Source organism: Python bivittatus, unplaced genomic scaffold (genome assembly GCF_059951505.1).
Source record: "Python bivittatus isolate LINGU-HERP-01145 unplaced genomic scaffold, Pbiv_v1 ctg000080_np1212, whole genome shotgun sequence".
Classification (NCBI taxonomy): Eukaryota; Metazoa; Chordata; class Lepidosauria; order Squamata; family Pythonidae; genus Python; species Python bivittatus.
The window spans coordinates 89,099,245-89,126,477 of NW_028277035.1; the positions used below are offsets into that span (position 1 = coordinate 89,099,245).

At 40.9% G+C, this 27,233-nt stretch overlaps 1 protein-coding gene across 1 annotated transcript; it reads left to right on the forward strand.

Moving 5' to 3' along the window:
• The first annotated feature begins 1,859 nt into the window (after positions 1–1,859).
• LOC112543185 (killer cell lectin-like receptor subfamily B member 1B allele C) lies at positions 1,860–27,155 on the forward strand. The gene is made up of 6 exons (XM_088134630.1): positions 1,860–1,941; positions 7,954–8,055; positions 19,813–19,959; positions 22,931–23,079; positions 24,617–24,729; positions 26,891–27,155. The coding sequence occupies exons 1-6, from the start codon at positions 1,860–1,862 to the stop codon at positions 27,012–27,014; spliced, it is 717 nt and encodes a 238-aa protein (XP_087990756.1). The 3' UTR covers positions 27,015–27,155.
• Positions 27,156–27,233: the final 78 nt, after the last annotated feature.

Below are 27,233 nucleotides of genomic sequence, written 5' to 3' on the forward strand. Positions count from 1 at the left end.
AAAAAGAAGTCCTATTTTTCCAGTTTTTCTGCAGAAATAAAGTAAAAGTGTGAGGGTCACTGCCTTAGCAGGAGAGAGTGGGAAGAAAAAAGAAAAATGGAGGTTGGACAAGAGAAATGGGGGGGGGGATTGGGAAAGAGGGGGTTAAGTAGTATTGATAGTATTGATAGGGAAGAGGGACAACATTTCTCTGCTCACAGGATTGGATGGGAGAAATATGGGGAGGCAGGGAAAGGAATAGGACAGCAGGCCTAAACAAGCAAGACATGGCAGTGGGTGAGTCAATCGATAGCTTATCTCATAAACAGCAACCCAGCCCAGGTGGCCTGAAACCTGGGAAGAAGCATTTCAAATCATTCAAAGCCACCCCGCCTTAATGAACCCACTATAAATGTGGAGTAGTTGTGGGTTCCTGGCTCTCCCGTATCTGGGGTTTTTACCATCTTTGGTTCTGGATGGGGTTGCTCTACCCCAGACAGACCAAGTGCGCAATCTGGGGGTCTTCCTGGACTCACGGCTCCTGCTCGAGGAGCGAGTGGCAGCCGTGGCTAGGAGGGCCTTTGCTCAACTTGGTGGGGTGCATCAGTTGCACCCTTTCCTGGATCGGGAAGCCCTTCTCTCAGTCACGCATGCCCTGGTCATGTCCCGCATGGACTTTTGCAATGTGCTCTATGTGGGGCTACCCTTGAAGAGTATCCGGAAGCTGCAGCTGGTACAGAATGCAGCATCACGGGCAGTTTCGGGTGCCCCTAGGGCTGCGTGCGTAGCACTCTGCTGCGTGAGCTGCATTGGGTGCCAGTTTGCTTCTGAGTCCAATTCAAGCTGTTGGTTATGAGCTTTAAAGCTCTTCATGGCAAGGGGCCAGGTTACCTGTGGAACCTCCTTGTCCTGGTTACATCCGCCCATCCCACCCAGTCTGGCAGGAAGGGCATGTTGTGGACCCTGTCGGTTAGAGAATTTTGACTGGCGGGGTCTAGGTGGAGAGCCTTTTCTGCCATCGCCCCTGCCCTATGGAATATTTGTCCCCCAAGGTGAGGTTGGGCCCACTCATCTGCCCTTTCAGAAGAGCCTTAAGACCTGGCTCTGTCAACTAGCTTAGGGATCCAAGGGGGGGCTCCAAACATTGGGGGTGGCTGGCGCCTTGAGGATGCTGTCTCCATCTTTTAACTTTGTCTGTAATCTTTTAATGCGCTTTGTAGTTTTTCAAATGTTTTTAAGTTTTTACTTGTGAGTCCCCTAGAGTCAGTGAGATGAGCGGCATATAAATTTGATAAATAAATAAATAAATGAATGAATAAAGGTGGGAAATTCCTCCTGTAATTTCCAAGACTCTGTAGGTATGTACCCCAGACAAGCACTGAAGAGACTTTATGGAAATCAGTATAATAGTTGCTTGGCCAGCTATGTGGGACTTGACTTTAGGGCCACTTAAATGTGAATTTGGCTGCATTCAGACAACCAATCAGCCATATTATAGCTAGGTGTGATGTTGATTCAGTTAGTTAATAAACCAAAAGGGAGATTTCTGTAGGCTTTGCAATGTGAAGTTCTTTGAGGGAGACATGAGAAGGGCAAAGTCAAAGGAGGAAGGATCAATTGCCTTGATCTATTGCCCGATAATGAAATTCCTCCTCCACTTCCTCCTTTCTGATAAGTGAATTTGCTGCCCTGAACCTGAAACAGAAATTTCTTTTATTTTTTTTTTATAAACAAAAGTGTGAGCAGCGTTGGTAAGAAAGCAGGCAGAGGTGTTCATCACTGGTCTCACAGCATTTCCTGTGAGATCTTGAGGCCCACCTCCAGAAAGCAGCAGTTGGGGCTGACACTTATGCCAAGCAGAGTTGGTAATAGTAGTAATAATGAAGGAAGAAAATACTAACATTTACTTTAATTACCGGACAAGGAGAAAACAAAGAAGACTCAAGCACTCTCAGATGCAAGGTAAACTATGACTTATTTATAGTAATTGGAGGCTAATAAGTCAATAGCTTTGGTGATCTCAATGCAACCATCCTGGCAATCAGATAATGAATATAATTGCCAATTTCCCACTTGATCAGGTATCTACGAGTTAGCTTCTGTATTGATGCAAATCCATTGTATGATCCCCCCTTTCACACACACTAGTCTTTTCACTGCTTCACATGGCAAGTCTGCTTCTCATTTCCTGCACGATTGAATGGTTGTCTCTATGAATGCTTCATGACTGCCATGACTCAATAACGATCAGCGAAGAAGGTCTGTCTTCCTTTCTACAGTGTTTCATGGCATAAATCACTTTATTTTAAAGTAACAAGTTTGCTTCCATGCTTTGTCTCCAGGGCTTTCATCTGTAAAATATATACATATTTGGTTTTATTTTAATCTTTGCAAGATTTGTGTGTTTGTGCATGTTTGTGTGGGTATGTGTGTGTGTGTATGAATGTATGATCAATTATAAATTTATGATGTATGGTTAACCTGGGGTAGATTGTTCTCAGTTTTTTTTTTTGAAGTGGTAAGTAAAAAAAAAAACCGCTGTTAACATAGTAATATTTCCATTGTCTTTAGTATTATCAGTATAACAAGATACCAAGAACAGAATAAACCAGCCTTCCTAACCAGATGTTTTGGACTACCATTCCCATCATATTCAGCCAACAAAGTCATTGTTGCCCAATAAACCCGCAAGTTGTAGTCCAAAATATCTGAAGTCATCAAGCTGTAGAAGACTAGAAAAAATAAGATTTTTTTGATATAGGAGGATCATCTAAAACAGCAAGCACGTATGAACAATGCTTATGAAGAATCCAAATCTTTATTACCCTTTTATAGGAAAGAATAGGCCAAATTAAATATAGAAAATAATATGGCAAGAGTTATGCTTGCAGTGTGGAAAAAGGACTTCACAGTTTAAACTAGACCATTCTGTGGCTGGTCCATCCCTTATTTTATAATACAAATGGGCTTAATTCTTCAAAATGGAAGAAAACAGAAACCTAGCTAGCGTACTTTAGTTGAGCTGCAAAAGAAACAATTAATTGGAGAGGACGATCACAACAGCCCTCTTTAAGATTTTGTAACTTGGTTTTCCAGAGTTCATAATCCTGCAGAGAGGTCTCAGAGACCAAAGAGTCTCCTGCTGCAGACAGCTGCCATGAGACAATGCTGATGAAAGTAGCTTATCTCTCCTTTGAACCTTCCTTCAGCGCAGGGCCCAGATGGGCTTAAAATGGCCGCATGGAGACCCTGTGTCTGTTCTGAAGGTAGCTTGGTTTTTTGGATCCACACCCAGACAGAGAACCTGAGACCATATCCTCTTTTCAGCCTTGGGCTGTTTTTTTCACTCTCAACCTTGGACCACTCACTTCTTCTCCACCTTGGCTCCTTCACAGATTTCTGTGAAATTTAAAATGAAGGAACGTCTGTCTAAGCCATCTTTGGCTCTTCAGAGTAAGGATGGGATACAGGGCTGGATTAAAGTCAACTGATGCTCTAAACACGGCCCAACAATGGTGCCCCTTGGACCTTCCATTACTTAACCGACAAGACATTAAGACTTAAGAAATGCTGAAGGTGAAATAAGATTAAAAATTCAGTTTTCTTCCAGGCCATCCCCAGGCTGGACCCCCCGACTATATTAAATTTAAACTTTTTTCACATTTTATTCATTTAGCACTACAAGCAAATTATTTAACACTATAAGCAAATTATTTATTTATAACTAGGGCAATAGGAAAAAATGCACATTTTCATGCAGATTGGAAGCCCCTTTTGGACTTTTTGCATGAAACAGAAAAAAATGAAATCATAATATATGGATTTGACAATTAGAAATGCAAGTTATGTTGTAAACTTAGAGGAAGTACTTAAAGCAAATGTATTCTTATATCTGTTGTAAAAGAAAGTCAGAAGTTGTTTTTCTTTTTTCTTTTCTTTTCTTTTCTGTTCTTTTTCTTTCTGCACTTTCGACTTTGTTTTCTTTTTCATTCTTTACTTTTTCTCTCCTCTACTTTCTATCTTAATTATTAGTTCTTGTTAGTTTTTAACTCTATCTTAAAAATCTAATAAAGTTATTTAAAAGGAAAGAAAAATGCAGATTTTCAACACTTTTTATTGCATTTTTAATAAATTTGTTATATTGTAATGGAAAAATGAAAATACAAAAATGTATTGAAAACTAAAGTTGAGTGTGGAAGTGGAAGAGTGGAGAGCGAGATGGCCAGGGGAAAAAACTCTGCGGTGCACCCCTCCCCTTGGTGCCCTAAACATGTGTTTATTTGCTTAATGATTAATCCAGGGCTGGTGGGATACAAATCTGTATATAAATACATTGTTTAGAGGAAAATATTATTCATGAGAAATAGTGAAACACTTGCCACCAGTTCAATTTCTTACACCTCCATTTTTTCCTTTCAAAAGATTCTGTGGTTGGATTTTCTATAAGCTCCTGATATGACTGATTCAAATATATGAAGGGCAAGAAGAAATTTGTCCCTGGATATCAAGGCTGAGTTGGGTGCATTATTTCCTTTTAAATCTAGATTATTTTTCCATCAATTGCATATTTTGTTAGTGTATGTGTTATAGCCGGCCTAGGCAAAATAGGCTTTAGGGCCTACTTACTTTTTAAATTAGAATTTGAGGTTCATCAACTGGAACTAGGTATGGAGTGCTAGATTATGGGGTAGAAACGTGTAGGAATAGCATGCCTCTGAGTGCATGGCCATTTCAGGAATTTGTAATTGGTCCCAGAACCAAACTCTCCAATTTTTCCATATGAAAAGATCTTTCTGGTTTTCCTCCAGTGTTATTTTTCAGCTGCAATGACTTTGAGTAACATTTCAGTTTTTGTATAAGTCATTTGTCCCACTCTTAGTCTCCTTTCTCTCTTGAGGAATTAGCACCAATGATCCCTAGTGATCCTTGCTGGTAAAGTGAAAAGAGAAGAGTAAACTATGAGTAATCCACAACGGGAGAAGGCCAGGGAAGATTTTTCAGATGTAAGGAGGTCCACCTACTTCAAAGAAGGGAATTTCCTTATGAAACCCAGAAGGCAACAGCAAACTCCTCTGGGGGAGATGGGTGGCATATAAGTGTGATAGATAGATAGATAGATAGATAGATAGATAGATAGATAGATAGATAGATAGATAGATAGATAGATAGATAGATAGATAGATAGATGGACGATAGATAGATAGATAGATAGATAGATAGATAGATAGATAGATAGATAGATAGATAGATAGATATAGATGGACGATAGATAGATATAGATGGACGATAGATAGATAGATAGATAGATAGATAGATAGATAGATAGATATAGATGGACGATAGATAGATAGATAGATAGATAGATAGATAGATAGATAGATAGATAGATAGATAGATAGATAGATAGATAGATAGATAGATAGATAGATAGATAGATAGATAGATAGATAGATAGATAGATAGATAGATATAGATGGACGATAGATAGATATAGATGGACGATAGATAGATAGATAGATAGATAGATAGATAGATAGATAGATAGATAGATAGATAGATAGATAGATAGATAGATAGATAGATAGATAGATAGATAGATAGATAGATAGATAGATAGATAGATAGATAGATAGATAGATAGATAGATAGATAGATAGATAGATAGATAGATAGATAGATAGATAGATAGATAGATAGATAGATAGATAGATAGATAGATAGATAGATAGATAGATAGATAGATAGATAGATAGATAGATAGATAGATAGATAGATAGATAGATAGATAGATAGATAGATAGATAGATAGATAGATAGATAGATAGATAGATAGATAGATAGATAGATAGATAGATAGATAGATAGATAGATAGATAGATAGATAGATAGATAGATAGATAGATAGATAGATAGATAGATAGATAGATAGATAGATAGATAGATAGATAGATAGATAGATAGATAGATAGATAGATAGATAGATAGATAGATATAGATGGACGATAGATAGATAGATAGATAGATAGATAGATAGATAGATAGATAGATAGATATAGATGGACGATAGATAGATAGATAGATAGATAGATATAGATGGACGATAGATAGATAGATAGATAGATAGATAGATAGATAGATAGATAGATAGATAGATATAGATGGACGATAGATAGATAGATAGATAGATAGATAGATAGATAGATAGATAGATAGATATAGATGGACGATAGATAGATAGATAGATAGATAGATAGATAGATAGATAGATAGATAGATAGATAGATAGATAAAACTACTTCTGTATGTTGCCTAAAACAGTGTAAGGACAGGGATACAATATGCGAGTGAGTTTGAATGAGAGATGATGAGACACCCAGTTCACAAGGCACTCTTCTAGTAACTGGGGAATAATGTCAAATTATTGATCTGGAGTAGATCTGGAGGTGATGACCTAGTCAGATGAAAACCTCAAGGAACTCTGCTCACTGATAGAATCCCAAACTGAAAGAGGAGTTTCTCACTTTACAAGGACACAATCTAAACATGGAATTTAAGAACCATGACACAGAAAACGTGAACCTGACAAATGAAATGAAGCTGGATATGTTGATTGATTGATTGATGTTAGGAATATATAAACGTAGAGGGAACTAGAATGGGCCACTTTAATTCAGTTAATCATGTGATATAGTATTCATGGCATGAGTCCATGTGAGGGAATAGAGTAGCGGTACTGTAATTCTCAAAAAGGACACTGCTAAGTTCATGCTTGTCTATAACCCAGTAAACAATAGAGTTGCATCCAGAATCGATGGATATTTAATACACATATATGTGTTTGCCATTTCCATACTACTGTATAGGGGAAATGGAGGAAAATTCTCTGACCAATTGCAAGGATGTAGCTGTACAAATGGGAATGCAAAGGGTGGAAAAATGGAGAAAAATAGAATCAGAAGAAGAATTGGTTGGTATAAAAGCAATAATACAAAAGAGAGGTTAGCAGAGTTTTGTGGGGGAAAACGTCTTGTTTGTTGCCAACACCATTGTATGCACAAAATTGGAAGCCGATCCACTACATAATGGAAAACAAGAGATGGAGAAATACAACTTAGTTAGTCAGGACACTTTCCGGTGCAGATCTGAGCAGACTGTAAATTATTGGTGTGAAATGGGTGAAGCTTAGGTAATTAAAGAGACAGCACCAGTTTTAACAAGTTTATACCAGAGGGAACTTGATTCATGGGAAGAGGTAAGACAGGTTGTGAAACCAAAGCAGAGAAATAATTCCCCAAAAATTCAAATGGAAAAAAAATCCATGCATCTTGCAGAACATTTTGCACCATACACAGGGAAAGTTGTACTGCCTGTATTAATTACCATCTACTGGGTGGAGAGCACATCTGTTCAGTGGTGTGGAAATTCCCTGCTTGAGTTAAATGCCCTACCTTCAAGTGGTACCATCAGCTCCCAATTTAGATGACTTCAAAAGAGATCTAGACCAAATTGTGAATCGGAAGCCTGTCAGTGGCTACTGATCGTGGTGGCTATATTAATATTTTTATTTCAAATGTTCATTTATGAAATTTATACCCACTACTATTGCTAGACTCTTGGCAGTTTGCAGTTAGTTTATGCTTGCCTGAGATAGTGGAATCACAGGCCCTGTGGCTTTGAAGACCAGTCACTAGAGAAGAGCCCTACAATTGCCATTCTGCTTTTGTTCTGCTGAAGAGCTGTTTAATAGCATCTGGTTGGCCACTGGGTGGAACATGATCCCAGAGCGGACATCAGGGGTAAGCAGTTGAGTCCTCTGCAGAAGACTGGGATTCAGTGCCCGTCAGTTGGCCAACGGCAAGGAATTGTGGAAATCGAAGCATGAGATAAAAGGCCGGGGGACCAGTCTTTATCTCTCCTGTTGAATATATAGGCCTCATTTTCCTTGTGCTTCTTTCCCTATCTTTGTTGCTGCAGATTTCTTGCTGGAACATCCTCGATGTCATTGCTTCCTGTTAGGAGGTGGATGTGCTACGATCCTCCTTCTTCTGGGCGGCCTTACAGCACTGGGGATTTGGGGTGAGTTGCCTGAATCTTAATACTTTACATGAATTCCTACAGCAAACTATACACATGAGTCATTTTTAACAAATTTAACTTAAAAATACATAGTTATGTCTGCATTTATTTATAATTTAACTTTCTAGGGGTGGCCACACATCAGCGACTTTGGGCAGCACCCGAGGACTGAGACAGAGAAAGCAAGGCTTTAAAACCACAAATAGAAGACAGTCATCTCAGGGGAGAAAAAACCAAAACCATTAACATAACGAGAGCCTGGGGAAATAGCCAGGGCTTCAAGGCTTTCTTGAAGGGCAGCAGGGTTGGGGTTGCAGACCGCAGGAGGAAAAGCATTCCAACAGCTGGCCCGGCAGTGGAGAAGGCCGCACTGACCAACTTTGTGTTCTAAATGAACCATCGACAGTGTCAATATGTTCCATTCCATCCATTCCGTCCATTCATGGTGTGACATGATAGGAGCCTGAGAAAGGTAGAGAAGAATGGATGGAGATCAAGGGAGTGATCAGCAGAGGGAGAGGTGGAGGGAGACAAGACTCTTCACGGAAGGAGCGTTGAGTATCTGAGACCAATTCCCCCCTTCTGGCTCCTGGACCTAACTGTGAGAGATCAATTTTTTTTTTTAAGTTTAAAGGTTGTTTCCTTTATTTATTTATTTTTTTGTAGTGGATTTTGGTGTTCTGTTTATATTTTGCATTTTTTTCTAATTTTAAATAAATAATTAAGTAAAATTTTAAAAAGAAAATTTTAAAAACTGAAGTCTAGTCAGGTCAACTCAGCTCAATTCCACTATATCGTCATGAGGTAGATTCTCTTATTGACTATACAGATTTGAATAGAATTGAAAGAATTGAAATATAGGTCTTCAAAGGAACTACTGTACATAATTTCACTTCCTGCTCTTTAGAAGTGGTCACATGTTTTTCATCTTTTCTCTGCTTCAGATTCTAACTAGCTCTTTCACTATTTCCCCAATACATTGGCATAAATGTCACAGCAAATTCAGAACTGTGCAGTAAGAGATTATTTGGCTGATATTTTGATTACTGTATTTCTCTATAGAAACTGATATTAGTCTCATGTATTTCTTCTTCTTCTTCTTCTTCTTCTTCTTCTTCTTCTTCTTCTTCTTCTTCTTCTTCTTCTTCTTCTTCTTCTTATTATTATTATTATTATTCTTATTATTCTTATTATTATTCTTATTATTCTTATTCTTATTCTTATTCTTATTCTTCTTCTTATTATTATTATTATTTGGTGCTTATACAATTATAAGACCATTTGTATGCTTCCTATTCAAAAATTAAGCACCTGGCCAATTCAAAATATTGTGAAGTATCAAAATTAATCCGTTTTATAAAATCAACATCATTCAACCAAAATAAAAATACAAATAAAATACCAAGATCCCCATGGCTTGCTGTTTCATTGAAACTGTAATTTTAACTTATGATCTGAGAGAGGTGCATAATAAAATGAGCCTTACAAATCTGAATACTGTATATTGAAATAGAACTGAAGAGACCAAAAAAAAAAAATGATCTAAATCGTTTTTAATTAGTCACTGTATATCCTCAGTGCTGAAGGTTTGCCAAGGGGCCATCAAATTTAACTCCTCCGTGTAGATTTAACTGTAGTTCTTATTACTGATTTATTTTTTTTAAACGTGGTATATTTCTCTCTAGTTCAGGTTCTAAAATCTCACTGAATTTGCTAATATATACATATGGTATCTCTACCAGCCAGTGAAAATATTGAAAAAACATAGCAGCAGAATCTAAACAAGGTCCATATTTCAGTTGTAGTAATAACCATGCCATACACCTTAAGAACCAAAGTTAAAAATCTTCCACGGATATTCGTCAGGATCTGCTGGATCTGCCATGGGAAGAGTCTTTTGCTCTCGTCAAACACTGGTTAGGTATGTGCGTGTCCAGCCCAATCACTAAGCATAAGATTTCTGATCTGCAAATGGCCTCCTAGTCAGTGATGGAGAATTTTCCCAGAAGTATATATGAAGTGAAGACCAGGAAGCCATTATCCTGAAGCGCAAATTGGTTTATGGACAATGCTGGAGGGAAAGACAGGCCTGAAGAGATGAAGGATTATAGTTTGTCTTTATAGGGTTGTGCAAATTAAAATATACATGGGATTCGGTGTAGCAGTAAGATGTTTGCTTGGAGTGGGAGATCAAGCTAATAGAGACACACACACACAGAGCCAGTAATTAGACCTGTGTTTCTTCATACTTACCAACTTTGCAAAACCGGTTGCTAATACAACTTTCATTGTATGTATTATTATAGCACACTACTTCATTACTATAGCTGTTGTAGTGTCCAGAATACAATCCCTCATTTGTCTAATTCAGTGTTTCTCCACCTCAGCAACTTTAAGACGTATGGACTTCAACTCCCAGACTTCCCCAGCCAGCTTCTTCGTTCCCATGTGGTCAGGGGCTCATAGGTAGAAGCCTTTAGCTAGCACTGAAGAGAAGACCCTGCAGTTGTGACCCTTTTGTTGTTTCCTGTTCAGATGGGGAGGAAATTAAACTGCCCGAATAGCAGCCTTTCACCTTCCTCACCCTTTATGTCATGCTGGCTGGGGAATTCTGGGAGTTGAAGTCCACACATCTTCAAGTCGCCGAGGTTGAGAAGCACTGCTGTATGTGTTAAGCTGTGGATTTCTTTGATTGCTTTTTTAAAATTGCATTTTGCTACTAAAAACGAAACAAGAAACAGCAAAAGGAAAGGAAACAATTGGTTTCTGAATTGGTTTAATAGTGATAATGTACTGTAACTTTGATATAAATTTTGCACGGCTATTGAATTGTTTCATTGTCTGCTTGCAGTTAGTCAAACATTATTAGATACTTCTTTTAAAAATGCCACAGGAAAAGAAATGGTCTACGGAATTAGAGAGTAGACACCCCCCTTACCTCTTAAGAACGGATGTGAACATTGTAAAGGGGAAATTTAATACTCATCCTGGGACTGCACTGAGCAGAAAGCAGAGGCAAAACATTCAACGAAGGTTTTTTTTAAAAAAATATACGACCACAACTGTTTGAAAAGCTGCCTGTGAGCAAGAGCTGGTCTTCAGCTGATGGACCACATGCATCCTCACTAACTGGTGCATTGACTAGGTTCAGATCCACCCTCTGCTTGCCCTTGCCACAGTGGGTACCCACTGCTTCTTCAGAGCAGGAACTGATGACATTGTCCTCACCCACTCCTCACCCACCATAAATGCGCTCGCCTAAAAACGAAACAAGAAACAGCAAAAGGAAAGGAAACAATTGGTTTCTGAATTGTGTGATTTAATTCTTCATCAGTTTAATAGTGATAATGTATTGTAACTTTGATATAAATTTTGCACGGCTATTGAATTGTTTCATTGTCTGCTTGCAGTTAGTCAAGCTAAGCTTCAAAAGGGCTGTTCGGCAACACTTGTAACGCTTCCTCCTGATCTAGTGACAGCCCCAACTCCGGTGGGCTACAGCGCCTGGCCATTGCCCTGTGCCACCACTCTGTGCTGGGCTGCTGGGCTGCTAGCTTCTGCCCCTCCCCCCTCCCCCTTACCTCATGGTTGATCTACCCATGGCTGATTAGGCCAATGAACTTTCCTTGCTCCACCAGGATCCCCACTGGAAACTCCACTCCACCCAACCCTCACATCTTCCGGTGAGCACCCTCTCAGGTTCTTCCCCGGCTGGGAGAATCACGTTCCTCTTCCTTCCCCTTCTCCTGCCTACTGCAAATCTTCCCTCCCCTACCTTTAAGTTGCAGTACAGCCACACTGGAAGGCAGCTACAGAGTTTAAGGGAAGGCTAAGTTTACTTTGCTTCTTCGCAGCTGAACAATCAGCTCCTTCTTGCTGAAGGCTTCTGTGGAGGGACGATGGAACACAGGGCTGCAAGAGCAACGGGTTTTGCTTTGATCCTCGTAGCATCAGAGCAGCGATGGTAGCAGAAGGAGACAGAAGAAAAGTCTGCATTAGGGCTAAAGGAGGGAACACGGGAAAGGGAGGTGAAGGCCCCTGAATATCCAAACATTTGGTAAAGCAAAGGAAGGCACGGGGACTAGTGAGAAAGGATCCACCCACCCAGGGACTAGCTAGCAATCCATCTTGTCCCACTGCCAACCCACTGCCATCTGGACCTGAATTTTTAAAGTTGGGTTCACGCGCATCTGGGAACAGCTAGAACAGAAGCAGTTAAGGCTGCAATGTGGACTTGCTCTAAGACAAAGAAAGCTGAAACTCAGCAACATCGGGAAAGCCATATCTGGTGTGATGTGCTCCCAACCTCAGACCTTCTAGTCCCTACATCCACAGCAGGGGTGGACCAAGGGGACGTGCAGATCAAAGCCCCGCCCCTTTATGCAAGTGTCTGATGTCGACACTCATAGGAGGAGATGAGGCTTCGACCCATGGTTGCCCCTGCCATTTTGGCCCCCTTGGGCTCCCCATTGTCCATGCCTTTGACTCTACCCCTGTTGCCACTAATTTGTCCACTGACATTTAATTTAGGCTTGCAGGATGGATTCCAGAGAATGGGAACACCAAGGGGGACGCCAGGACGGCAATAAACCTTTTAGAGAAAGATCCAAAAGGGGAACCAGAGTAGCTGTTTCTGACTGATTCTGCACTGGGTGGCTCGCTATTACAGTTGCATTTCGTTATATCTATACAGGTAGTCATTGCTTACCAACTGCCATGTTCAGCAACCATTCAAAGTTATGATGGTGCTGAAAAAATAACTTTACAACCAATGCCCACATTTACACCCTTTGCTGTGTTCCTCAGTCGTGTGATCACCATTGCAGTCAGGACGTGTTAGCCTGTGTCTTAGCAGTTGTTTTTCATCCCATCCCCCCTCCCAGCCTTGCAGAGTGGAGGGATTGGAGAGGAAGGGATTACAAGAGTGTAAGGCACACAAAGGATTGCCAATTGGCAAGGCAGTGATCAGGTGAGGTTGGGTGGAGTCTCACTCACCAGCCCAGCAACACACGTTTTTCTATGCTCCTGCCTTTTAATTCTATACTATTTTAAATAGTATATTTTACATTTTTTTCCCTTTTAGATAGCTCCAGTCAAATAAGTATATTAGGTTAATGTAGATTTTAAATTAGATTCTTATTATCAGATTATTTTAAATATATTTACAATTTTCTACAATGAGACAATTGTGGAGTAAAAGTGTCTGAGCTGACTGCCCAACATGGGAAAAAGGAAGAAGAGACATGGAATTAGCCCGGGTTCTCGCTCCTCCTCAAAATGAGCTAAACAACCAAAGATAGAAGAACTTTTCACACAAAACGAAACTGTAAGTAAAACAAATCTTCCCTCCTCTTCCAACAAATCTGCAGCCCTTGAATCACGGGACTTACAAACAGAACTAGAAAAACAACAGCTGTTAGAGCTTTCATTATCTGTCAGGGAAGAGCTAAATGAAAACCTGGACTCCTTTTTGGTCTCTGACTGTATGTCTCCAGTACAACTTGCTAGTTCTCCTAAGGGAAATAAAAATAAGTTTAAAAATAAGATACAAAATCCAAACTTGGAGAGGCTCCCCTGGGAAAATACAATGGAGTGGATGGCAAGGCAATGTCTTCTTACAGCTCAAACTGTTATTTCACTATTTAAACAACTGTCAACTATAAAAAATAATCTAGATCTGCTGAAAAAAGACTTTGAGACTTTCATTTATAAGTATGCAGCTGGACCTGCCGCATCCATTAAAACTAATGCAGAAACTCCGATAAAGCAAGACATCTCTGGCATGCACTCTGATAAAGGACGAGACAATAAAGTTAAAAAGCTGACAAACATATGCAACAATTAAATGATTGTACTAGTAAATCCTTACTCACTGATAAGGTAAAGAGGGGTAGTCCTACTCCTAGTCCTAGTCCAATGCCTCTCTGGATACAAAAGAGGAAATCCCTCACAAGCAAAACCGCTTACTTCAGACACAGCAGGTTGCTCTCTGTATCTCCCTGAATAGTCTCAGTATTGGACGCTGGGACTCTAGGAGAGCAATTCAAACTTCTTTAGGTCAACTTCTGCATTGTCACTACAGTCAGATAGACCTACATGCCATCGAATGGCTTCCCACTGTTCAAAACCGAAAACGGATTTTGCTATCCTTTAACCAGACTACCGTTCCATTAATGCTATTAAAGATGAGACCATATTTAGCATCATTTCAAATTTTTCCTACCAGGTTTTTCGCGATGTTAAAATTAACTCTTTATCTGGTCATGACTCATCTCGACTGCATACTCACTCCACAATTGTAATGGAGGCCACCAAGCCCTCCGTCCCACATACAACCTTGAAAAAGCAAGGCAGTAGGAGTCAAATCGCTCTCACAAAATGAAGATATGCCAGACTCAGATGAAGGTGATCTTATTAAGGCTTTTGGGGTCTGCCCAGGAAGGAACAAGATAACATAATACATAAGCTAGAAAACCTCAAGGAAACTTTACTGCTCACCATTGCTACGGCAGAACCACTTATTGATCTTGTGTCTTCAAATACTGATACAACCTGCCACTTTTCGATGGACAATGAAATGGATGGAAATTGCCACCCAAATAATAATTTTCCCAGCCTCCATGAGCATCAGCCCTTGCCGTCAAGGAGGAAGTGTTTCCCATATCACAGGCAGATGCTGAACAATGTTCTCTGGATCTTAGACCTTCTCCACATGATAGCTTCTTATTACATCCTTTGAAACCTACTAGTTCTCTTCCCCAAAATTCAGACCTGGATTTTATTACCGGAAGTCCTAAAATCACCCAACCGGAAGCTGTCCCCCAAACTCAGGTGGTGCTACACCAGACAGCATTAGAGGAAACTTCAACTTTGGACCCATTCCAGAAGGAAAACTCTGTATGTATGGCTAACTCACTGATAGTATCTTCAGACTCTAAATGACTCTACCCTATAAAGCGGGGCATTTCCATCCTCTCCTGGAACGTTTGAGGCTGGAAAGCAAAGATGTTAGATGTTTCATTTATGGAATATATTTCTTCTTTTGATATCCTTTTGTTTCAAGAAACATGGGGTAGGGAGGATCTATTAATACCTGGATACCTTTCCTTCACTTTAAATGCAATTCCCAGTACAAAAAAGGATAGACCATTAGGCAGCCTGGGTACTATGATTTCTGTTAAGCTCAATGCTCCAGTACTTATGCTGGACTCTTGCTCAATCCTACTCAGATTTAAAGTTTATTCTGTATTACTTGTCAATGTATATTTGCCCCCAGTTCGTGGGCAAAGGGAAATAAATAATCTCTGGGATCAGTTTGATACTTACATAAATTTGCGATCATGTCAGTATCCAGATTCCATCATATTAATAGCTGGCGATTTCAATGCATGCATGGGCCAATCTGATGTCTCTTTACAAACTCATTTTAATTGGCAAATGCCCCCTAAAACTGACATGGGATATTTACTAGCCAGACAATCTAAAGATCAAAAATGTAATGTTGCAAGATTTCGTTTGGCTCAATTGGTGAATAGTTTAAATTTAGTTATACTAAGTGGCACTGTCAGGGGTGACCTCAAAGGGGAGTTTACACTCTGGTGCCCAAACAGGGCCAGTGTGGTGGACTATATTATGATCTCCCAAAATTCTATATGTCATATATCTTATTTTTATATTGGAACTTGCCCTGATAGTGGCCATTTTCCATTAATCTGCTTTTTTGATTCTAAAACAAACCTTGAACCATTAGAAGTGGCCCACTGCCCCATTGACATCACAATGAAGGGACAATTACAAAATAAATGGTCTCAAGATTTAGCTAAAATTATGATTGGAATTCTGACCTCAGAGCCCCTCTGTCAGATACATATCCACATTTGTTCATCTGATTCATATGAACAAGTAATATCATTGTATCAATCACTTATTGTTACTCTTCAGGCCCCCCCTGACAAAACGTACAACACCAAAGTATGTTTATGCACATAAAAGATCTAAATCTTGGTATGATAATGACTGCATTAAAGCTAAAAAGGCTCTCTTAAATGCAATAATCTCCTTTCTCCAGGAAAATTCTTCAGTTGCTCTAAAGTTACTTAAGACTTAAAAAAAAAATTATAAAGACCTTCTGAAGACAAAGAAATGGCAGGCTATAAGAGAATTGGAATAACTTAATCTTAGCAGCAAAGCTCAAGAATCCCACTTGGTTCTGGCATTTAATAAATCAGTTTCTTACGGATAGACATTTTGGCCCTATTACACAAATATCTGCAGATAAATGGGAGGATCATTTTAATAATATCTTTAAAAGGGAATCTGCTGAAATTTCAGATGTGATTCCCCCTTGTAATGACCTCCCAGATTGGCCGCCGGTATCCATAGCTGAGGTTAAAAATTTTATTGTCCAACTAAAACCAGGTAAAGCATCTGGCGGTGACTTTATCCCCCCAGAATTAATAAAGGAAAATAGATTGGTGGGCCCCAGTTTTGGCTACCTTATTTCCACATATTAACAATACAGGACAATTTCCAGCTGATTGGAATCAGGCTATTGTAGTACTGATATACAAAAATAAAGGAAATAGACTTGACCCCACAAATTATAAGCCTATCAGTTTACTAAATGCAATAAATAAACTCTATGCCAGATTTCTATATTTAAAGTTATTGGATTGGATACAAAATTAAAATATTATTGCTGAAGAACAGGCTAGGTTTAGAGACGAACGCTCAACACTAGATCATTGCTTAGTTCTTCACCATTTAGCAGAAAAATATTCTACTCCCCCTTGTGGCTCTCTTTTCACAACCTTTGTTGACTTTAAGTCAGCTTTGGATCTAATACCAAGGGAGAGACTGTGGGATAGGCTGAGACGTACCACAATTGACAAAAGGCTCCTAGTTCTTATTCAGTCGCTTTACTCAAATACCTCCTTGAAAATTAGATGCACCCCTTGGGGACACTTATCTAGAGCAGTCCCAACTTACAGAGGTGTAAGACAAGGTTGCATATTCGCTTCATTACTTTTCAATCTGTCTCTAAATCCAATAACTCAAGCGCTTGCTGCTTCAGCCCATCATCCACCTATTTTGGCTGACCGTGCAATTCCAGCACTACTATATGCCGATGATGTAGTCATTATGTCTACCACACAAGTGGGAGTGAGAAGAGCACTTAGGGCACTAGCTTTATCCTGCAGAGATCAAGAGCTTTCAATAAATTATCAGAAAACCAAACTTTTAGTTTTTGCCCAATATTATCATAAAAGCCATAAATGGGACCCCAACTGAACAGGTGCGCACCTATAAATACCTTGGAGGGCAATTCCATGCTTCTCTATTCTGGAATGCACATTTCCTTTATCGAGCAAGTGTGGCACAGCGCACTTCATCAGCAATTATAAGATTCTACCACTCAAAAGAAGCCCTTTATATCCCTGCAGCATGCAAGGTTTTTCAAGCTAAAGTAATACCTCAGCTCCTCTATGGCTCTCAGATTTGCTCCCTTGCAAAGCTCAGTACAATTGAAACTATTCAAAATAAGTTTATGAGAGCCATTTTGATGGCACCAAAAAGGTTAAAAATGCCATCTTAAGGGTAGAATTAGGTATAGTTTCATTGGATGCCAGAGCTTGGTTTCTTCTTCTTACCTTCTGGCTAAAGTTACTACTGCCTCCTATAGGTTTAGCCCCGTTAGTATTTAGGGATCATTTCAAATCATCGTGGCAAAAACAAGCCTTAGATAGAATTCAATTGCTGGGCTTCTCTATGCAAACTCTGTGCTTATTAGGATTTGATAATGCTAGAGCTGCCCTTAAACAATGTATCTGGGATATAGGTTTACAAACAAATTTAAGTAAGGTGTTGCACCCCAATATTTGTCAGTTTCTACCATAAGGGTTCATTCCAGCTTCTTATTTAACATCTATTACAATTCTGAAATTTCGCAAAGCTTTCACCCTAGCTAGAATGGACACATTGCACTCAGCGGTCCTTTTTGGATGTTTCAAGGGCATTCTCATGCACCTTTGTCCGTGTGGAGATGGCTCAGTAGAAACACTAAGCCATATGCTATTATATTGTTCCCTATATAAGGATTCTAGACAGATATATATATATACCCAATAGTGAAGAGATTTCCTGGCAGGGAGTGTGACTTCCATCTAATGCTACTCCTTTCGGACAAAGACCCGGAAATATCCTCCCAAGTTGCCCGGTTTTGTGCTACCCTCTGTACAATATGCTCCACCATTATTTAGAGTTAAAATTCCACAACATAGTATCTTACTTTGAAATATTTTAGCACTGTTATTTTAATTACTAGATTAAATAATAATAATTGTTTTGTTTTATAGACATATATAAATGTAAGATGGTTGTTATTATATACTTTGATTGTATCTGGCCTTAGGGCTGTAATAAACATGTGCGTGTGTTTGTGTGATCAGGTGCCTAGGCAATTGGTTCTTTTAGATCCAGAGACCGTGAACACACCAGTAAGGAAGGAGATTTTAAGTTTTATTGTCAACTCTAGCAAACAGATTTAAACAGGAATATTAAAATTAGCAGATAGAACTAAACAGGAACACATAAGCATAGTATAAAAACATAGCATACCAAGCAAGATGATAAAACTCTTCCCCTACTTCAGGAGCTACCGTAAGACGTTAGCGGAGAGGCCCCAAGATGGCTTAGATAACACAGTGCCCGGTCCCAAGGCCTGTGCCAGCCTGTAAGATTCAAGGGGCAGTGCCAGGGTTTTTATCAGTCTGGCATTGCAATCTCATGACTCTGTTTCCCTGGTGTCAAAGGCTGAAGGAGCCCGGCTTGACCAGATGTCACACCTGCTCATCGTGAGTCAAGAGCCTGGGAACTCTATAGATAAGCTAGTGCTTAACCTAAACCCTCCTGAGGGCTTCTCTTCTTCCTCCCCCCACCCACTTCTAAGTAAAAGTGAAAAACAAGCCAGCTAAACATTATTATGACTCAGAGTGAACTTTCATAGCATGTGCAGGAGAGATCAAAGCATGTCACCTCAGCTCCTGGAAATAGCAATGGTCTTCTGCATCGCCACTGCACACAATAAACCAGGCTGTTTGTGTAAGGCGCTTGGGGCTCCGTCGCCAGCATGTTGCATTTGAGGTGTATTCCCCATTGTGTGCCTCTTGTAATCCTTTCCCCTCCGATGAATGTAAATGCAAACATTAATTCCCTCCTTGTTAATTATAATCTTGTTAATAATAATAATTAGAGGGAGATGGGCGGAGATAAAACTAATAAATAAATAAATAAATAAATAAATAAATAAATAAATCCTAGCGCTGGGGGAGCATTCCTAAGGGCGGGGGAGAGGGTAGGAGGAAAACAAAAGCCAAAGGTGTGCAATTGATTAGTCTTGTCAGTTTCAAGCTGGAAAACACAGTCACAGTCATGTGATTTCCCATTTAGCAACCGCTCCGCTTACTGACAGAATTGCCAGTCCCAGTTGTGGTCGCTAAACGAGGACTACCTGGACTCTGAAATCACAGATCAGGTCTGAAAATATGGGAAACTACCCAGAGCAAAACAATGGAACAGAAAAGACCCGCAGAGTTTATAAGAGGAGGGGCAAAAAAGACTGCCAGAGAACAGGAATAGCGCAAAAGGAGCCTTTTTGTACTTGTATTTGAAGTGCCAGATTGGAGCTTTCTGAATGTGTTTTTTAAAACACCTCTGCCTCCTTTTGCTCATCAGCTAATTAGAAATCTTTCCCGAAAGTTTTGCAGCTCCAGAGGACTCCAGATGCTCAGGGCAAGATCTCTGCAGCCGAAACCGTCAGCAAAGAGAACGAGGAGAAGGATGGCCTGGATAAGTGGAAAATGCTGCAGCGATTTCTGTGTAAGCCCCATTGTGACAATTCCACAGGTATGGTCACGACTTGTCAGGTTCAGCCCAAAGAACTCCAAGAGACAATGCGAATACAGTTCTGTTGTGTTTATTAGCTACAACCTCCAGACAGAAATCTCCCCAGACTGAGCCTCAATTCCCAAGCCAGCCAGGCACAACACCGTGAATTCCTTAGGGAGGTGCCAGCCTCATCTTCTTGAACTTCCCATGCTCCTGCTGGGGGCTAAGAACACGCTTATCTCACTGAGCCTGGCCTTCATAAGTCCATTCCATCACACGGCTTTTGCATAGCAACACTAGCACACGCCAGCTAAAATAGCTCGAAAGTGCTACTGGTTTTCAGGAGAAAGACGTACTCAACTCAGGGGTGGCTGGGGGTCAGAAAAGTCAAGATGGTGGCTGCAACCCCATGACTGTTGCCCTGCCTCTTTAGACATGCATTGTAGGTAAACAAGGTCCAGGCCATCTGACTGGGGACTTAAGCGTGGAGAACGCGCAGGAATGGCAAAACTAACAGTATATGTTTCCTATAGACGCAAGAATTTAAGCGAGAATGGTTCCCATATATACAACGCATCATGCATGGCAAATATATTAACTCACAATCTGGTTTCTAAGGGGGCCTAAACGTCTCCAAACATTGTCAATTACCAGACGTATAAAAAGGGGGAAGTCAAAAACGTAATAGCTCTTTTCCCCCCACCTCCCTTTTTGATCCTTTTTCCTTCTTGTTGAGTTTGCTCCGTTTCTCTATTTTTTCCTTTTATTAACATTCAATTATACATATCATGCTAAGTAACAATACAAAGGCTTCATTCATACTAAGTATAGAGTACTAAGATCGAAACTTTCATTGTACAACAAATACTTTGATGCTGTTTGCAGTGATTCTTTTCCATTGTTACACTCGACTCTGATGAACCAGTCAAAGGATTCTCTGCTTGTAATTTTGATATCCGAAACTGTAACTTTTCTTTGCCTTTTTTCTCTAGTTTCAACACCTTAAGTTAACGAAATAATAGAATAATAGCACGTCAATAACCTCCAATTAATATTGTATGAACGCCACTGTCCTGAAACAAAATGTTTCAAGATAGGATTTGATTTGATTACGTGCCATGAGGTTGTCCTTGACTCCTGGTGACCACATAGATAGAATTATCGTCAATTGTTTTATATTTTCTGCCCATGTGGTTTTCTGGGTAAACATACAGGAGTGGTTTAGGATGGCCTTCTCCCGTGCAGTATGAATGATGCCTTTGCCTCTGTCGCTCAAGTGACCATCTGCCTTCGGCATCTTCCTGTCTCGCTGCTGGGCAATATAGGTGCCCGTTTGCTTTAGCGGGGCAGCTGGGATGACCTTCCCGCCTTGGGTGACCCTGCTGGGAATGCAGACTCTGGGCGTCCATCCCGGGGCCCTCCGCTCGTCCCTCCCAGGAACACCCCCACGCCAGCCATGGTGAGGCAGCACAGCAGGACGTGAGGCGTGGGTCAAGATTTATAACAAAAAGCCATGGGGCGGGGGGTTCCACCTTCCTGACTTTCTTAACCCAGAGAAAATGCCTTGATTCAACGTCTTCTCTAAAACCAGTAAGCTTTTAAATGCATTTGGTGGCTAACCTGTGACCCACGTGAGGTTTGCTTTTAAAATCCCTAAATTGGGATACAATGGCCTTGTTTGCACAGTTGCAGATATTGGATACGGATGACACTTGACTGTAAACAGAGTGCTTTTAAAGCAAAATAATCTTATTGGTTCTTGTAAACTTCTAAAACTGTTCTCACTTTCAGGGAGATAAGCCACCCAAGCCGTGACTAGTGCTTGCTGATTAGTCCTCCTCCTTGACCGCTTTGTCTCAATGTCTTCTATTAATCCCTCTCCATTATTGTATAGTTTCTGCTTACTTTGATTTCTCTTTCCCATCAACAGCAGATAAATAAAATGCTCGCCAATTATTAGATAAGGGTTCGGCATATCTCAAAATGATTTTCAAATGTAATTCATACTCATAAGTTTTACTGATTTTGGTGAGATTTCCCCTCCCCTCCAAAACAACACATTCTTGGGTCTGCAACAGAATAATCATAATCATAAAAACGTATTAAATTTGTATGTTGTCCAACTCTGGGTGGCTCACAGCAATCAAACAAAAACAGAAAACAATAAAATCAATAAAACATAAAATGTAACAATAAAAGATAGCATGCAGGATGAAGCGAGGGGTCTCACTGTCCCTCATGAAGGCCTGGGTGAAAAGCCAGGTCTTCACAGCTCTTCCAAACAAGAAGGTCAAGGATGAAGACTAATTAGGAATTAATCTGTTGTATGAACCAATATGAAGTTGCTTAGATTTGAAAAACAAAAATCCATTCAACTTAAAAACAGTAATGTAACATCCACATTTCATTCCATGTTGCTTATGAGTACAGGTAGTCCTTGCTTACTGACTGCTTGTTCAGCAACCGTTCAAAGTTATGACAGTGCTGGAGAAGGAGACTTATGACTGGTCCTCAAAGACTTATGACCCTGGCCATTGCAGGGTCCCTGCAGTCATGTGATTGTGATTCAGCTGCTTGGCAACCGGCACACATTTATGACGGTTGCAGCATCCCATGGTCATGTGATCGCGATTTGCGGCCTTCCCAGCCGGCTTCCAACAAGCAGAGTCAATGGGGAAGCCAGAAGGATGTTGTACGTCGCAGTCACGTAACATTGCGCTTAATGACCCATGGTGATTTGCTTAACAACTGCAGCCAGAACTTATGAACTGATGTCATAAGCAGGCGCAATCATGTGACTTTCACTTTACAACCATGTTACTTAGTGATGGAATTGCTGGTCCCAGTTACAGTTGGTGAGGACTGCCTGTGATTTGGTGTTAGTAATATGCAGCATTTATACCTGATTCCAATAAATGAATGAATGAATGAATGAATGAATGAATGAATGAATGAATGAATGAATATGGAGCACTTTTTCCCCTTTCAGGGAATTTGAAGCTATGCCCCAAAGACTGGCTGCTTCATGAAAACAACTGCTATTGGATCTCAACAGAAAAACAAACCTGGAATAACAGTAGGGACGACTGCAGAGCCAAAGATTCTAAAATTGCGATGTTGAAAGAACAAGCAGAACTGGTAAATGCCAATATCCTCCCTCATTTAGTAGAAATTTGTAGTCAATAACGGTGTATTTCTGCATTAGAAAAATTCATATCCTCTGTCTTACTTTTGCTAAGAAAAATTAATTCTGTGAATCTCCAGAAGTGATTCCAACTGTTCTGAAAAATTTACTCTCAAATCCGAGCAATCTTGCATGTAAATGTTTGTCCTACATAAATCAATGCAGATTTAAAGCAAGAGAATGGCAGCTCTGAAAAGTTTTGCTTTTCATCTTCGGGCAGCACCCAGTGAGAAGGGAAGTATCTAGACAGAGCAATTGAGGCTTTGGTGAATTCAGAGGGTTTTTTCTTTCCTTGTACCTTGAGCAGTTCATAAACTGCTGGCTTGTCAACCTTCAAGGTGAATCAGATCAGGAAACCAACTCCACAGGAAGATTACACCTACAGGTAGTCCTCACTTACCGACCACTTGTTCAGTGACTGTTCGAACTTACGATGGCACTGAAAAACGAGACCTATGACTGGTCCTCAAAGTTGCAGCCATTGCAGTGCCCTAGTGGTCACATAATCGTGATTCGGGTGCTTGGCAACTGGTGCACATTTACAATGGTCACAGCATCTTGTGGTCACGAGATTGCTATTTGCAACCTTCCCAGCCGGCTTCTGACAAGCAAAGTCAATGGGGAAGCCAGCAGGAGGTCACAGGTCGTAGTCACATGATGTTGAGCTTAATGACCTGCAGTAATTCATGCAACGACCGCAACTGGAACTGACGTGTTGGTGACATTGTGCTTAATGACCGTGCCACTTAGCAATGGAGTTGCCGGTCCATATTGGGGTTGGTAAGTGAGGGCCACTGTGCATTTGATTGAGATTGGGTATGATAACGGAATCTTGCAAGTCTGATTGGGTTCCTCCTCTTCTCCCTCTTATACCCTGGTGAGTTGGGGGGAGGCAGCCTGAATCTCTTCCTAATACTACCTCCTTTCTTGGGGCTTGAGGAAGGCTTCTGCCCTTCTTGCTTATCTAACAGGGCCTGAATATTTGCCCGAAGGCCATCTCTACAGCTCTCTACCTAGCAGGGGATAGTCATAGATAGAGATGAGGGAGTCGTCAGAAGAAGTCCAGAAGTCTAAGGCTGGAGCTCCACAGACTGCTCCGACTGTCCAGCAGGGCAAGAAGCAAATGGGACTTGGAGCAGGCTGCCAGAGGAACACACCTGGGAAGCAGGACAGTGGCTTCCAATAAGGGAAGAGAGAGTTGCTCTTTTATGGCCCGATTTTCTCCTGTGGCTGATTTAGGGGAGCTCCGGCCCTCCCCTCTCCTGAGCTGCTGCGGTGTTCTGGCCCTTCCTTGCCTGAGTCAGCCTATCTAGCGCTGTTGGTCGTCTCTGGGAGCGGGATCAGCTCAGTTGTGTATGAGCTGCTGGTTCTCCGGGCTGACAGAGCATCAGGTCCACCTCTTTAGCCTCCAGTTCAAAGCCAGAGGACTCCATAACCATAACCTAAAAATGCGTTCCAGAGAGTGCTCACTTCTAAATGTATTCTTGACAGCACTTCATACAGCGTATCTCCAACGGGGCACAGCTATTGTGGATTGGACTGTCTGTTAATTCCACTACCCGTGAATGGTCATGGATCGACAACTCCCCGTTAAATGATACATTGTGAGTATTCTCGTGCATTTCATGAATATTTGAGCTGGGAAATCTATCTGTTTTCTTTTTCCAGTGTTTTGTGCCTAGTCCAGTTATTTTCATCCTTAATGCATTGTGAGGGTTGCTTGCTTTCCAAGGACTGGACGCACCACTGCATAGCAAATCTGTGGAGAATGCTTTATGACAGCCCACACCTCCCCCAACCCCAGACTCTTGCTCTCCACCCTTCTAGGGCTTGCACGGCGATGTTGCCATGTAAATACGTCTTTAATGCTCAGTTCTTTAATACTTGATACTTAGTCTGAGCAAAAGTCTCAAAGTCTGTAAAATGACGTACAACCTTGCCTCCTACCAAAAGTTCTTGCACCAGGTGGGATGAGGCGCTGTCTCGGTGTGGTCATTCCTCTTCTAGGTGCTACTGAGCTCCCGGCAAAGCTCCAAGCTCCAGGCAGGGCTCCCACCAGGATATGCTGCTCACCGTTGCTTCCAGTCTGGACAGTTGAAGGATAGTTCTCTCGCTTGCCCATAATAGCTGCCCATCTCCAGACGTTGCCTCCGCTTCCCTGTCTGCATGACGATTGCTTATCAGCTTTCCTCCTCCAGACACCTCCCCACTCTCTTTTAGCCTTTGCTGTTGTAAGCTAAGGGCTTGGGGGGGGGGTGAGGCTGCCTCTGGATGTCGGCACGTCCTTGAAAACGCCAGGGTGTGGCTCAATTCTTATAGGCAGCTGGAACAGTGGCTCGGATGCTTCCGAGTAATGTTGGGAGTGAATGAATGAATGAATGAATGAATGAATGAATGGAAATGGGGTGGGAAGCGTTTCTTCCTGACTGCAGAAGCTTTTCCCAAGCACACCCAGCAATCCTAACTTCTCTCCCTCACTTGCATAACTGTGTATTATACGATTTATGCAGCTATCCCATGATTCTTTACTACACATATTCTTTTTGAGTATTTATCTTATTTTATACTGTTTCCTAGGCCACCCCCAGCATTTGACTCCAAGTGGCTTTCTAATTAAAAACAAATCCATCAAATAGTTACAATTTTTAAAAAGCACGAAACAAGCAATTACAATAAAAAAAGTTAATAAATCCAGCTGGTAAAATATAATAGCAGCAACTCCAATCATTTAAGCTCCAAAGGCCGAGCAGGAAAGAGAAGTCCCTCCTGGATGTCAACGGGAGGGTCCCATCCTTGTCTTGGGAAGTGGGGAGGGGGGATTATCGCACTGGACCGGGGTTTTTCAAACTTGGCAACCTTAAGGTGTATGGACTTCAGCTCCCAGAATTCCCCAGCTTCATGTCACACTTTTCCAAGTGCATACTATCTATTTCAGCTTACAGGCAGACAAATATCTTTCCAAAAGGAGGTGCCCTTGCTGTAGCACTTGGACATTCTGCAGATGCTTCATTACAGTGTCTCCCAGCCACCCAAAATCCCTTTTCTGGTCGGTAAATATCAGCTCAGACATCCTGGATATTCCTTCAGATGCTTCCACATGGTTAATGGAATGATGGCTTTACACAAGCAGATTTATTTATTTATTTAATTTATTTATTTATTTATTTTCTTATTTATTTATTTCTGCTGTAATCAACAAGATTCTTGTTGGCTCATAATACTAAATAAAACACAGTAATAATAATAATAATAATAATAATAATAATAATAATAATAATGAATCTTACCAATCCATTCAAGATTTTCGGAGTTTGCATGATGTCCACTAAGTCGTAACCCCCCGCAGGCTGCATTCACCCAACATTCTAGCTCAAATGTGATTGGCTGATAGGTGCCCTTAGTGTGTCATATGAATGTGTATTTTCATATAATCATATAAAAATATCTCATATTTAAAGGGCATTTGTGGCAGCCAGACTTAAAGCAGGATTAATGCAGCTGGGCAGAAGAGGAAAGAATGCCACGCCAGGCGGTCCAAGTTGGTCAGACTTGTTTGGGGTTGTAGAAAACCCCTTGCCCTGCCCTGCCCTGCCCTCCCCTGCCCTGCTCTGCCCTCTTTTAACTGAGTTGGAAAGGCTGCCTGCTTTTAAGCTGAAACAGATAGGATGTACTTGGAACCTCATCAGAGGGAGCATTTTCATCCAGGGCAGAGTGACGTTCCTCCTCCTTTGACAACGGTCCTTGGCTTCCTCCCTGACCCCACAGGCTGCCGATCACAGGTGTGGCTCAAGGAAACAGCTGTGGGATGCTGAAGGGCCAGAAAGTCATCTTGGAATCTTGCAGCGCTGTGACCAGGTGGATCTGCGAGACAGAAGCTCTGGTGATGTAAACAACAGAAGAGGAAAACTAGAAAGGACTCTGCAAGAAATACCCTGGGAGGCCGTTTGTATTAATGAAGTAGTGCACTGGGACAAATTACAGGAGCCTCTGAAAAAGTTCCTGAGTTAAAAATGCAAAACTGAACTGCCATTTTGGAGGAGGCCTGCTCGTTGGATTAGGACAACGGGGCACATATGCCTGTGTTTTTTCTAGATAAAAAAATGGCATT

What these genes read in the sequence shown, in the direction of transcription:
- LOC112543185 (XM_088134630.1), top strand. Translation starts at nt 1,860, where the DNA reads ATGAAGGAAGAAAATACTAACATTTACTTTAATTACCGGACAAGGAGA. An exon ending in CAAGCACTCTCAGATGCAAG is followed by an intron (nt 1,942 to 7,953) that starts GTAAACTATGAC and finishes TTGTTGCTGCAG; the next exon opens with ATTTCTTGCTGGAACATCCT. An exon ending in CCATTGTGACAATTCCACAG is followed by an intron (nt 19,960 to 22,930) that starts GTATGGTCACGA and finishes TTCCCCTTTCAG; the next exon opens with GGAATTTGAAGCTATGCCCC.